Here is a 14,109-nt window from a genome sequence, read left to right on the forward strand (position 1 = left end):
TGGGAGGAGCTGGAGCATATGGAAGGGTCGAAGGGAAAGCCGTCGGCTCGGGAGATGTCAGAGCTGAAGCGGGAGGGGAGGGTGAATGGAGGTGGCTAGACTGGGGGCCAGGAGAGAGTTGGGCAGTTGTAGATTCCATCTCCAGCTCACCGCTAAGCTGCGTGACTTTCCATGAATTCTGAACTTGCTTTCTATACCTATAAAAATGAGGATAATAGCATCCAAGTCTCCGGGTTTTTGTAAGGCTTTAATTAGATAATACACCTAAAACGATTAACTCCGTGCCTGGGTCCTAATGACGAACGTTAGCTATTAGTATGTAAATAAGTTAGTATAGAGCTTGGCACTTTCGTGGGTGTAGGAAGAATGTTACTCATTATTACAGAATAATCTTACTATAAATGCAGTTTCCTTGTACCACTGTAAATCCTGTGAGGTATGAGCAGTCTAATATGGGGGTAAGACTCTGGGTCCAAAACCCAACCGTTTCCTAGCTGTGTGACCTTCAACAAATTACTGCACCTCTTTTGTGCAGTTTTTTCATCTGTAAATGCGGGTAATATAATAAAGCCTAAATGACATAATGTAAGTAAGGGACAGTCTCTTGAGTCACATTGTGTCTGAAACTTCTTACACTCAGATGCAGGATGTGGGTTTTGCTACTCACTAGTTGTGAAACGTTCAGCAAATTGCTTAACCTTCTACCTCAGTTTCCTCATCTTTAAATTGGGAATAATAATAACATCTACCTGATAGGGTTGTTGAGAGGAGTAAATAGGGAACAGTATGTATAGAATTTGGTACGTGTCTGACACACAGAAGGAGTTTAATAATCAGCAATAACCATTAGTGAAATGTGCTTATTAAAAATTTCTTCAGCTAAATAGTTCTGAAAATTCAAATACACGAATGAAGTTGGTTTTCAATTAATCTACTTTTAGAGATTTGCTCTTTGCACTTAGTCCCCAAAGGATATTAGCCAGATCTTCTCAGTTTTCTTACAGGAATAAGATAACATCTCAAAAGAAAATCAGACTATATGGTGTTAGGAGCATTGGATCAGGTGTTAGGACCCAGTAAATCTGTAACTTTCCTCAGAAACAAACAAACAATAAGATTGATATCCTTGAGCAGTTTGCTGAGAAAGGAGTCATGATGACCTTGATAAACTATGGTTATTTAGCTGCTGAAACCACAAAGCAACACTGGAATGAGAAATTGCACGTAATCCTTTTTCTTCGCCTTTAAAAACTCTAGCTCCCATTCTCACTTTGAACTGGATTGGGGAAGATTCCCCCAGTTCCTTTTTGTGCACTCACCACAAATCACTTTCTCACTGAGGTGTTTCTCCTTTGTAGCACCAGATTGGGGGTCCCTTCTATTGGAAAGAGCTGTGCTTACGGTAACATTAGCTATTATTCTTCTCACTAATTGTTATGACAGGCAAATTGACATTACCTAACATGGTAAGTGTTCAGTACATGTTAGCTTGTGTCAAAATTAGGGGAATTCTGTATCTTGGTCTTAAAGATCCAGTTCAAATTCCTTCTCCTCTTTGTTGACTTTTTATAATAATAATGTGTGTGTGATTTTGCTCAATAGATGCAATAGCAACATATAAACATCTTGTTATTGAAGTCTCATTAACAGGCCTATGAGGCTGGTGTTATTATCCCAATTTACAAAGAGGAAATGGGGGCTTAGAAAGATGAAGTGACTTGTTCAAGATCACATAGCCATGGGAAAAGGATTTGGCTCAATGGATAGGGCATCCGCCTACCACATGGGAGGTCCAAGGTTCAAACCCAGGGCCTCCTGACCTGTGTGATGAGCTGGCCCATGCACAGTGGGAGCCCCACATGCAAGGAGAGTGTCAGGACCTGAAGCTGGAAAGGCAGCTTTGAAGGGCCAGGGAGGGATATCTACTCCAGGATTGTCTGCCCCAAAAAGGAGGAATAGAGGTGATTGCACAAGGTGGAAAAGATCCCATTAGGACACAAGAGGGCACCCCTCACCATAAATCTAGCCTGGAATTGTTCTATGGTTTCCCTGAGCCTTTGTCTAATTAAAACCTTGATTTTTCAAATGAGGAAACTAAGACCCCAAAAGGCTGAGTGCCCTGCCCAGTATCATATAGAGTTAAGTGGCAGAGCCTGAAACACCCTGGTTTTCAGCATCCACCAGGATTTGATTTTCAAGCATTCTGTCCTCGATTGTCTGTCAACACCCTTGCCAAGCCAGGCCAGTGCTAGGGTCTAGGGAAGCAGAAATGAATCAAACCTCATTCCTGCCCCCAAGGCCTGCTCTTCAAACTTTCCTTATCAAACATACCTATGAGTAAAAAATTTCTGAGCACACACTCCTAGCATATATGTATTTATTTACTTATAAATAATATACATGCAAAAACTATAGCCAATTTTTATTGAATATTTATACTACATTAGGTCCCATTCTCAGTGCTTTGTAGGCATTAACTCATTTAATGCTCACAAAGCCCTTTGAAGGAGGGTCTGATATTACTCCACATTACAGAAAAGGAAACTAAGATACAGGGAGTTTAAGTAATATGCCAGGGGCACATGGCTAAAAAGTAGGCAGGCTGCTTCAGAGTAAGCTGAGATAAAAAAAATAAATGGAGGGAAATGGATGTGGGATCCCATCTACCATATGGGAGGTCCAGGGTTTGATGTCCAGGGTCTCCTGGTGAGGGCAACCTGGCCCACACAGTGAGCTGGCCCATGCCAGTCAATGCAGGAATGTCACCCCACACAGGAGTGCTGCCCTGCATGGGAATGCTGTCCTGCACAAGAAAGCCACCCCGTGCAGGAGTGCCAGCCAACACGGAGAGCTGGCACAGCAAGATGATGCAACAAAAGACACAGAGGAGAGATAAGAAGATGTAGCAGAATAGGGAGCAGAGGTGGCACAAGAGAGTAATTGCCTCTCTCCCACTCCAGAAGTTCCCAGGGTCGGCTCTAATGAGAATACAAGCAGACACAGAAGAACACACAGCAAATGGACAGAGAGCAGACAAGGGGCGGGGGCGGGGGGGGGGGGGCGGAGAGAATATCATTTTCTTTCGAATCTCCAGTGGATCATCTTGTGCAAACCACTTTGCAGACCGCTGCTTTAGGGGCTCCCTGATGTGTGAGAGAAGGGACAGTGTCACCAGTACTTTGAGAAAGGGAAATAAAGTACAGGAAGTTGTGGGAGCCCAGAGGTAGCACCTTATCCAGGCTGGAAGGTCAGGAAAGAATTCTGGAGAAAGTAATGGCTAAATTTTATAGGATAATTTGTGCAGTTCACCAGAGTGGGAAATGGGTGTTCTTGGTAGAAAGAACAGCATGTGCAAAGGCCCAGAGGCAAGACGAGAGCATGGTGTTCTGGGAGCTACAAGGAGTTTAGCACACCTAGAGTACAGAGTGCCAAGAAGGGTGGCTTCCTCCTCCCCATTTTGCTGTGAGGATCAAACGAGGCCATAGATGTGAACATACCTTCATGTCTTTACTGTGAGAATAGGCAATCAGCCTGCTACCTCCTGGGCAGAGTCTCAACTACTCAGCTTTTTTGGTCCTTAGCTATCCATCCATCTATAACCCAGATGGCAAAAGGGACCCTTCTGGCCCTGAAGATCTGGTTGAACCCAGTCTGGTCCCTATTCCACTGCTTAGCACTGCCCAGAACCCTCCCTCCTTCCCTATCTTTTTGGAAATACTCAACCTTATTTACTTTGGGCTTCAGTTCCTATGAGCCTTCTGCCTCCTGTGGGTTTCCATCTAGAAAAAAATCCAATCAAGGCCAAGCATTTTGTGAACTTAGTAAATTTAGTGAGGATTTAGGTCTTGAGAGCACATCACATCTGCACAGCCACCTGCCGTCTCCCAAACTTTCTCATTCAGCCTCGAGAGCCTTCCCAAATGCTGCGTTCCCAACCATTGATCCTCCCTGCACATGCAGCACCCCCACCACCCACCAGAAGCCGAGATTGGTCTCATGCACCCACACATACCCTCAATCTCCCTGCCAGGCTGCTGCTCTTCCTGCTCCCACCCTCCAACATATATGCACCCACTTTACTATAAACCAATCTGCTCCAGTCTGCTTCCCAGCCAAGTCCAGAAGTACTCCTTTCTTTCACCTTCCTTGGGCCACACACCGTAGTCTCCACAACGGAGCAGACAGGCCAGCCTATGATAGCGGGGGAGCTGGTGGCGGGAGACAGGCTCCAAGAAGACCAGCAGCAGCCCTGAGGGTTGGGGGGCAGCCAGCAGGAGAGAAGTGGCCAGGCGGAGCTCCAGGCGGCAGCGGGGGGTGAGCAAAGCCTGCTGACTCAGCACACACAGAGTAACCCGGCTGCCCGCCATGCTGTCCGCCACATTGTCTGCCACGTCCTTGCCTGGCTCGAAGTCCCGCTCGGGGAGACAGAGGCGCAGTCCCCGGCCAGCAGGAGGGCAGCCCTCCAGAGCAGGCAGCAGCTCCTGTACCACCCACCCCTGGTCTTCCCTGCAGTGAGATACAAACACATCGTAGAAGAACTTCTTGCTCTCACCCCTCTGGCCCTTCAGACCCTGGAGCCAAGACCTGAACAAGACCTGGAGATAGAGGACCCAGGAGTTCCTGGCTTCATGTAGGAAGGGCAAGGACATCAGCAGGAGCAGCAGGGCAAAACTGCCCAAAAAGAGTTCCAATCCCAAGGTCTTGGGGCAGTGGCTCCAGAGAAAGGGGAATAGGGGATTCTTGGAATGGCCCCTAGTTTCTGATTGGCACAGCTGGTGTGATAGTGTGTACATGTACGTTCTGGGGGAATGCTCGAGCCAGGGCCCCACCCATGCATTGGCACACTGGCAGGCCAAATACGCCGTCAGAAAATACATGTACTGAGGCATCTGAGGACTGTGTTCCTGGAGGCTGCTGTCCAACACAAGGCTATTCTCCCAGTCCAGCACTAGGACCTGGAGGCTGCCCAGGCCCTGGAAAGCAGCAGCTGACAGTGTCTCCAACCCTGTGTCGTACAGCTGCAGGAGCTCGAGCCTCGGCAGCTCACCCACCAGCTCCTTAAGCCACACTGGGCGGGGCCGGCCTCGGGACTTCAGATGCTGCAGCTTCAGTTCCCGCAAGCTGGGCAGCCCCGTGATGCAGCAGGGCCCGGGGCTGTGCCCGTCCCCCATCACGCTCAGCTGCTCCAGCCTGGGTAGTTGCCAGAGGAAGAATCTGGAGGTGCCCTGGGAGCAGAGGGCCTCTAGACTGTTGCCAAGCAGGGAGAGTTGACGAAGAGCAGGGAAGACCTCGGACACATTCTGGGCCTCCAGCTGCAGTCCCCAGCCATTCAGAGTCAGGGTTTGCAAGACTGGAAAGACATTAGGAGCCAGCTTCCAAGGTTTCATGCCTGAGACTGCTTGAAGCTCCAATCTGGTCAGCCTCACGGGCAGGGACAACACTACCGCAGAAGGGCCAGAGGGGAGCCTCAGAGTCAGGCTGTACAGATTCTCTGGACCCTGGAAGTCCCAGGCTGGGCTCCATACCACCTGGGTGTCTAGCAAGTTGAGGGTGGTCAGTGCAGGCAGAGCAGCCAACCAGCCCTGGCCCAGTGTTACCAGTGGATTTGTGCCCAAGTCCAGCATCTGCAGCTGCCTCAGACCCTTGAACACCTGACCTTCCAGGCAGACCAGATGGTTTCTCGAAAGTAGCAGCTTCCTCAGGTGGGGCAAACAGGAGAAAGTGGCTGGGGACAAGTTATGCAGACTGTTACCAGACAGATCCAAGACCTGCAGTCCTGAGCCAGCCCCTGTCTCGTTCACGCAGAGCATGGCACTCTGCAGTTGGTTATTTTTCAGGCTCAGTCTCTGAAGCCTAGGCATGGCAGCCAGGAAACCAGGGGGCAAGTCGATCAGACCAGTTCTCTCAAGAGTCAAACTCTTCAGGCTGCGGCAGGAAGCCAGAGCCTCCGGGGCTATGTGCCCTATGTGAGTTAACCCCAAATTCAGCTCTTGCAGCTCAAAGTGGGCAATCACCCTGGCAGGTAGCTTGGCTGTGCCTGTATACCCCACAGACAAGATATCTAGCCTCTGCAGCCCCAGTCCCACCACTGCATCGGCTTCGATTTTTGTGCGATCCAGACGTAGAGTCCCCAGCTTGAGACCCTGTAGGGCCCCTGGGCTGGCCATCTTCAGCTTCAAGTTGTTTGATAGGTCCAACATGTCCAGGGTCCAGCCATCCCCAGAGGAGTTGCCAAGTGCTAGGTCTGGAAAGATGTCAGCCAAAACACCCACATTCTGAATGCAACTGTCCTTGACAGACAGCCGCCGTAGACTGGGAGGCAACCGGACACCCACACTCCCCTCCAGACAGGGAACCAGGAAATCAAGGTGCTGAAGGGAGCTCAGATTGGCAAAGGCATCAGAATGTAGGTAAAGATAATTCACATTGCCCATAAAAGAAAGTTGCCGCAGCTGCCCCAAGCCCCGGAGAGCTCCTGGCAGGAGCTGGGTGAAATGCAGGCACAACCCCAGGACCTTAAGCCCAGGGAAGGAGGAGAAGGCATCTGGGGGCAGGACAGTAGCGGAGCCCCCGAGACAGAGCCCCTCCACTCTCTTCGGCACAGCCTCCAAGGCCTGTGTCACGTTGCTCACCGAGGTACACAAGGCAAAGAGAGGCAGACTGGAGTCCAAGGAACATAACGATACGAAGCGGGAGACCAGAGGCATATGGGAGCCTTTGGTCACTAGGCAGTTGGAAGTTGTCCAGGCTGCAGTCACAGGAAGGATCAGGAACAGGCCAGCCAGTAGCAAGTGCCTGCCCATCTCGATGCCAAGGCTGATGCACAGAGAGGCAGAATCAGAACCCCACTCTCTGCTTACCTCCCTTTTCCAGGGAGAAACCCAGACTCCACCCACTCCCTCCACACACACATACACAATACTCACAGCAGCAACAGCTCCAAATGAGCCCAGGAGAGTCTGGAAGCAGAGGGCCACCCTGCTTCCAAGCAACAAAATAGCTGGGAAACTGAAATGGAGCATGGGCCAGATAGAAAACACATATTATAGCTGAGGATCCAGGGGTCAGGGAAAGGAGGAAGTATGCTAGTGGTAAGGAGGAACCACTAAGTCTCACTTCTCTGATGTGAGGAAACAAGCAGAGTTTCTGAGCACAAAATTTAGGGTCAGGGAAGCTGATGTGGCTCAAGCAGTTGGGCACCTGCCTACCACATGAGAGGTTCCAGGCTCAGTTCTCGGTGGCTCCTAAAAAAGACAAAAGCAAGACAGCAAGCTGATGCAATGGGATAGCATCGCAAGCTGACTCAGCAAGATGACGCAACAAGATGATGCAAGGAGGAAACACAAAGCGAAGGAGCAGATGTGTCTCAAGCAATTAGGTGACTCACTCCCACATGGGAGATTCCAGGTTTGGTTCCCAGTGCCTCCTAAAAAGAAGATGAGCAGACACAGCACACAATGAGCAGGGAGTGCAAACATCAAGGCATGAGGGGGAATAAATAAATAAAATAAATCTTAAAAAAAAATTAGGGGCAAAGATACAGGATCCCACTCTCCCATTTTCCAGAGCTGTGTAGTTCACCGCTCTGGACTTCAGCTTCCTCATCTGTAAAATATGTACCTCTGGGAAGGAGATGTAGTTCAAGTGATTGAGTGCTTCCCATGTATGAGGTCCTGGGTTCAATCTTCAAAACCTCCTAAAAAAAAAAAAAATCACCTACTTCACAGGATTGCTGCAAATTACACAGGGGTGGCAAAATGGGGTTTCTAGCCTTATCACCTCCTTGACCACTTTCTCTCCTTCTAATAGAAAGGAAGTCTTGGGAAAATCAGAATTCAAAAAAACATAAACAACAGATTATGTAAGCAGATTAATACATTGAAATGATAACATCGTGGACATCTTGTAATGATCCCTATGAAAGATTTCAAAAGGCTCGAGCTTCATCCAGAGCACTGTAGAAGTCCATTCCTGCCCTTCTGGGATGGAGCAAAGCAAGAAGGTCTCCATGGCCTTGATGTGCACTACCAGGATGGAGCCAGGACCCCAATGGAGAGCTGAAGGGAAAAGAGGTTTTATGATTACTTCAAACAATGCCGTGAACAATTCAATACAATCAATATGTGTTCATGATTTTCAGGAGAAAAACTCTTTAACTTAAAGAAGGGCATCTGCCCCAAATCTTCAGCAAATACAATTCTTAATGGTGAACCATCCATTACATTTGATTTAAAGTCAGGAATGAGACAACAGTAATTACTTCTTTAATTATACATTATACTGAAGGCCTTAGCAAGGAGAATAAGAAAAAAAGGAAATTAAAATTATCAGTGTTTTAAAGGAAGAAACAAAATGTTGCCATTTACAAGATGATAGGCTTGTCTACATAGAAAATCCAGGAATTTCTAACTACTATTAAAACCAAAGAGTGAAGAAAGCATAAAAGATGTGGTGCTTTTGCTTTTACATTTAAGTCTATGAACTGTTTTGTGTTTATTTTTGTGTATAGTGTGAGGTAAATTTCCAAATGTATTCTTTTCTACATGTCTTTCCCATTGTTGCAGCATTATTTGTTGAAAAGCCTATTTTTATCCTTTAAATAGTTTTGACACCCTTATCGAAATTAGTTAACCAAATATGTGTGGATTTATTTCTGGACTCTGAACTCTATTTAACTGATCTGTATGTCTATCTTTTTTTTTTTTTTTTTTTGCACCACATTTTCTTAAATACCATTGAATCATAGGAAGCTTTGAAATTGAGAAGTATGAGACTTCCTACTGTATGTTTCATTTATATTATATTTTATCTATTCTTGCTCCCTCACAACAACATGATTTTTATAGTCAGTTTGTCATTTAATATAAATAATTCAGCTGGAAATTTTGCATGAATAATGTTGAAACTGTACATCACTTGTGGTGTAGTATTATCATAAAAATGTTAAGTATTCTGGAACACAAACATTAAGTGATTTACCATTTATTTATATCATGAATTCGTGCAAAAATATACTGTATCTATCAGAATATGTTTAGCATTTTTTATTAAATTTATTCATAAGCAAACAACAACAACAACCAAAGAGTGTTTAGCAAAGATGCTGGATACTGGAAATGTTTTTAAGCTTTCTAATACATAAGTGTATTGGTCAGTCCCAATAGCTCATTCAAATTAGAATTTATAGACAAAAGGTTTATAGATAAAAGGATTAATCACAGAGAGGTGGGCCGGACTTGGGGCTATCACAAGCAGTAGTGCAGGAACCTGGGGCTAGCAACCATAAGGAGCTGTTGGTACTCCTAGGACTGAAAGAATAAAGCCTGGGAGAAGCTACCAGAACTTAGAAGGAGAAAGTTTTATAGGAGCAATAACTGTCAGTCAAGTCACAAAGCCAACCTGTTGGAGATCTTCACAGGGAAGAAATCAGTGGTATAATGCCCTGTCCTATCCTCCCTCCCTCTGATATCCTGTTAGGATTCTCCATTGGCCCAAGAATCGGGGCACAGGGGGGTGGGTAGTAATTCTTGATGTAATCCTTTAAGGTAGGCTTCTCTGAGCAAGTAACAAAGTGGAAAAGGATGGAGTAGATATAGAGGGACAAACTAAGGAATGGAGTACAACCAGCAACGGAAAATTAGAAAATGTGTTTAATTTTTTAAAGTAATAAGACACAAGAATATATAGGTAAATGGAACATAATATAGTCCACAAACAAGCCTAAACATATCTAATCACCTGATTTTTAGAAAGGCACTTATTCAATTCCAAATATCTTCATTAAAAATAATTTCAGATATATTGTAAGACTAAATGTGAAAAATAAAGCAATAAGTCTTTTAAAAAAAGACATGAGAATATCTTTATGCTCTTGAGATAAGCAAACTGTTCCTAAATATGCCACAAAAAGCATTAGCCATGAAAATTTCATACTGGACTTTAATCATTAAAATTATGAAATTCTGTTCATTAAAGATATAATTAAGAAGTTGAAAAGACAAGCCACATACCAGGAGAAGATACTTGCAATACATATGTTCAACTCAGTACTCATAGTAGAACATAAGAAAGATATAATTTTGAATAACCCATACATCAAAGAAGGAACCATAGTGAAAGAAAATATTTTCAGTTGAACAATAACAAAAACACTGCATATCAAAGCTGGTGAGATGATGCTAAAGCAATATCTATAGGGGAAAATATAGCCTTAAGTGTCTGTATTGGGAAAGGAACAGCAAAAGCTGGAAATTAATAAGCCAACAACCTCAAGAAATTAGAAAAGAAGTAGTTTTTTTACAAGTTCCACTTCCCCCATTATGGAGTAACTGATACCTATCTAGCCTTCCCATCATAAACAACTGGGAAACTGGGCCAAATATATGAAACAACTGTTTTCAGACATTAGACAAACTGAACATATAGGACAGTGATCTACAATTACCCTTAGTTTCTACCTGCAGGCATTTACTAGAGCAGCATAGGGAAGGAGATAGATTCCAAGCTGAGTGCAGCAGTCTTAGTGAGATGAGAAAGCAGAAGGTCAAGACAACTGGACTTTGTGGGGCAGAATACAGGAAAGGAGGGAGATAAATAGAGAAAGAGCTCTAGAATCTGCATGGAGTTCCCTTGGATCTTTGGCTGAATACTAAGTTGACAATGTAAAGAATGAAACTCCGCAAGCCTGGACAAACAATAACTGTTGGAAAGGTAAAAGCTGAATAATTTCGAGAGTTCTTATAAGGTTGTGGGACTTTGAGTTCTTCTTTTTTTTAATGGAATCATTCAAATGTGACTTTTAATTTTTTTAAAATTTTTTTACGATTTATTTATTTATTTATTTCTCTCCCCTTCCCCCCACCCCAGTTTTCTGTTCTCTGTATCTACTTGCTGCATCTTCTTTGTCCGCTTCTGTTGTTGTCAGAGGCATGGCAATCTGTGTTTCTTTTTGTTGCGTCATCTTGTGTCAGCTCTCCATGTGTGCAGCGCTATTCTTGGGCAGACTGCACTTTCTTTCCCACTGGGCGGCTCTCCATGCACTTCTTGCACATGGGGCTCCCCTACGTGGGGGACACCCTGCATGGCACGGCACTCCTTGCGTGCATCAGCACTGCACATGGGCCAGCTGCACATGGGTCAAGGAGGCCTGGGGTTTGAACCACGGACCTCCCATGTGGTAGACAGACGCTCTAACCACTGGGCCAAGTCCGACGCCAGATTTTGAGTTCTGACAAACCAGATATTAGGGACCTTGTTGAGCACCCAGGGCATTCAATAGAGAACCCAGATGGTAAAACTTTAGTAATAGGGTTAAACTCTTCTGGAGCACAGGATTAAAAACAAGTCTTGAGAGAACTGAGCAAGATGGCAGTGGAGTAAGGCGCTCCTAGAGTCAGCTCCTGCTACAGGGCAGTTAGTAAACACCCAGAGCTCTCTGGAATTAGCTGAAGCACCTGTTTGGGGGCTCCAGGAGGCCAGAAGAGCATCCTGCTACATAATTGAAGGAATGGAAGAAGGAGACTGCCCATCTGCAGAGAAGACTCGTGAGTAGAGCACTATACACCATGGAGGCTGGTGCCCATCCTCCACTGGAGGCACAAGCCACCTCAGGAGCTGTTCTGTGGCTGGAATTGAAAGCTCCACTTCCCAAAACAGGAGAGGAAGAGACGGTTGGGCACCAATTTCAGCTACTGATAAGTAAATTCAGCAGGCTAAAGTATAATCCTGAGAACAGCTTAAGTTTGAGCCTGTCCAAGCCAGTAAGAGGCCGGGAAGCGGCTATCTTTTAACTCCACACCTGGCAGGAGGGGATGCGGGGTAGACTGAAAGTCCCAGTGCTGGTGAGGACTGGCTTCTATCCAACTAGGTCAGATTGTAGCTCCAGCCTAGGCCCAAGTGCCACCTCCAGCAGGGAGGAAGCTGCAGGGACCTGCGCCAGCCTCTCTGGGAAATTACCAGCCAAGCCATGGAGGCCAGTGATTATCCTACTCTGGTGGCATGTGCCCCCCCCCCAGGAGCTTTTCTGTGGCTGGAATTGGAAACTCCATTTCCCGAAAACAGGGGAGGAAGAGACAGTTGGCCACCGATTTTGGCTACTGATTGGGACTTGGCTGGCTAAGAAATAACCCTGGGAACAGCTGGGGTGTGAATCAGCCCAAGTCAGAAAGAGGCCAGTGGCCACCATTTTGACTCCACCCAAAGCCTGAGGAGAAGCCAGGCTGACCAAAAATCACAGTGACTGTAGGAACCAGTTACTTTCACCCAAATCAGCCTGCAGCCCTAGCCAAGGTTTCAGCCCCACCTCTGGCAGGGAGGAGGCTGGTGGGCCCTGCACCAGCCTATCCAGATAACTGCAGTTAACTTTGGCTGGCATAGCTTGATAATCGGAAGTATACAAGGGCAACTGCAGTCATCTTGGACCTGCACTTCATAGATTGCTGCCCACACTTGCAGCTCCATTCCTGCCTCAGATGGGGAAGAAAGGGGCGTGAAGCTTCATTATTCTCTCTGAGCAACTACAGTCTAGGCCTGCACGACTTGGCTTATTCCACACAGCTGTGAGTCTGTCCCTACCCCTGGCAAAGCAGAAAGTTGGAAGAAGCTTCATTGTTTCTAGACACAATGAGGGCAGCTTGAACCTCCACAGCTTACAGCACCAACTACATGCTTGGCTCCTACTGCACAACAAGCAAGGGAGAAAGGGCAAGGAGCCCTAAACTAAAGGGAAAAACTGCACCCAGAAAAAATACTCTAGTAAGCCAGATGTGAAGACACCAACAAAAAATTACAATCCTATGGACCAGTGAAAGGAACAAGATAAGCCTCCAGGTGACATAAAGGAGTTGAGACAACTAATCATAGATGTTCATACAACTCTCCTTAATAAATTCAATGAGATGGCTAAAGAGATTAAGGATATTAAGAAGACACTGTGGGAAGTGGATTTGGCCCAATGGATAGGGCGTCCACCTACCACATGAGAGGTCCAAGGTTCAAACCCAGGGCCTCCTGACCCATGTGATGAGCTGGCCCATGTGCAGTGCTGATGCACACAAGGAGTGCCGTGCCATGCAGGGATGTCCCCCACGTAGGGAAGCCCCACGCTCAAGGAGTGTACCCCATAAGGAGAGCCGTCCAGCATGAAAAAAGTGCAGCCTGCCCAGAAATGGCACCACACACACAGAGAGCTAATGCAGCAAGATGACGCAACAAAAAAGAGACACAGATTCTGGGTGCCGCTGACAAGAATACAAGTGGACACAGAAGAACACACAGTGAATAGACACAGAGAACAGACAACTGGGAGGGAAGAGGGAAAGGGGAGAGAGAGGAAAAAAAGAAGAAGATACTGGATGAGCACAAAGAAGAATTTGAAAGCATATATAGAAAAATAGCAGATCTTATGGGAATGAAAGGTGCAATCGATGAAATTAAAAAAAACATTGGAATCATATAATAGCAGATTTGAGAAGGCAGAAGAAAGGATTGGTGAACTTGAAGAAATGGCCTCTGAAAGTGAACATACAAAAGAACAGATGAAGAAAAGAATGGAAAAAATTGAACAAGGTCTCAGGGAACCAAATGACAGCAAAAGGCATACAAACATACAGGTAATGGGTGTCCCAGAAGAACAAGAGAAGTGAAAAGGGGCAGAAGGAATATTTAAAGAAATAATGGGGAAACGGATTTTGGCCCAGTGGTTAGGGCGTCTGTCTACCACATGGGAGGTCCGCGGTTCAAGCCCCGGGCCTCCTTGACCCGTGTGGAGCTGGCCCATGAGCAGTGCTTATGCGCGCAAGGAGTGCCGTTCTACACAGGGGTGTCCCCCGCGTAGGGGAGCCCCACGCGCAAGGAGTGCACCCTGTAAGGAGAGCCGCCCAGCGCGAAGGAGGGAGCAGCCTGCCCAGGAATGGCGCCGCCCACACGTCCCGTGCCTGCCGCTGACGACAACAGAAGCGGACAAAGAAACAAGACGCAGCAAAAAGACACAGAAAACACACAACCGGGGGAGGGGAGGGGAATTAAATAAATAAAAAATAAAATAAAGAAAGAAAGAAATAATGGTAGAAAATTTCCCAACCCTATTGAAGGACATAGATATCCACATCC

General features: G+C 46.2%; 1 protein-coding gene across 1 annotated transcript; it reads right to left on the reverse strand.

Annotated features, from left to right (window-relative positions):
* Positions 1-3,123: 3,123 nt before the first annotated feature.
* Positions 3,124-7,025, reverse strand: LOC101443728 (toll-like receptor 12). Its single transcript, XM_004449746.2, has 2 exons — positions 6,927-7,025; positions 3,124-6,816 (listed from the first exon to the last, which is right to left on the reverse strand). Exon 2 carries the CDS (start codon positions 6,801-6,803, stop codon positions 4,080-4,082), a length of 2,724 nt encoding a protein of 907 aa, XP_004449803.2. The 5' UTR covers positions 6,804-6,816; positions 6,927-7,025; the 3' UTR covers positions 3,124-4,079.
* Positions 7,026-14,109: the final 7,084 nt, after the last annotated feature.

This window comes from Dasypus novemcinctus, chromosome 9, assembly GCF_030445035.2.
Source record: "Dasypus novemcinctus isolate mDasNov1 chromosome 9, mDasNov1.1.hap2, whole genome shotgun sequence".
NCBI lineage: Eukaryota > Metazoa > Chordata > Mammalia > Cingulata > Dasypodidae > Dasypus > Dasypus novemcinctus.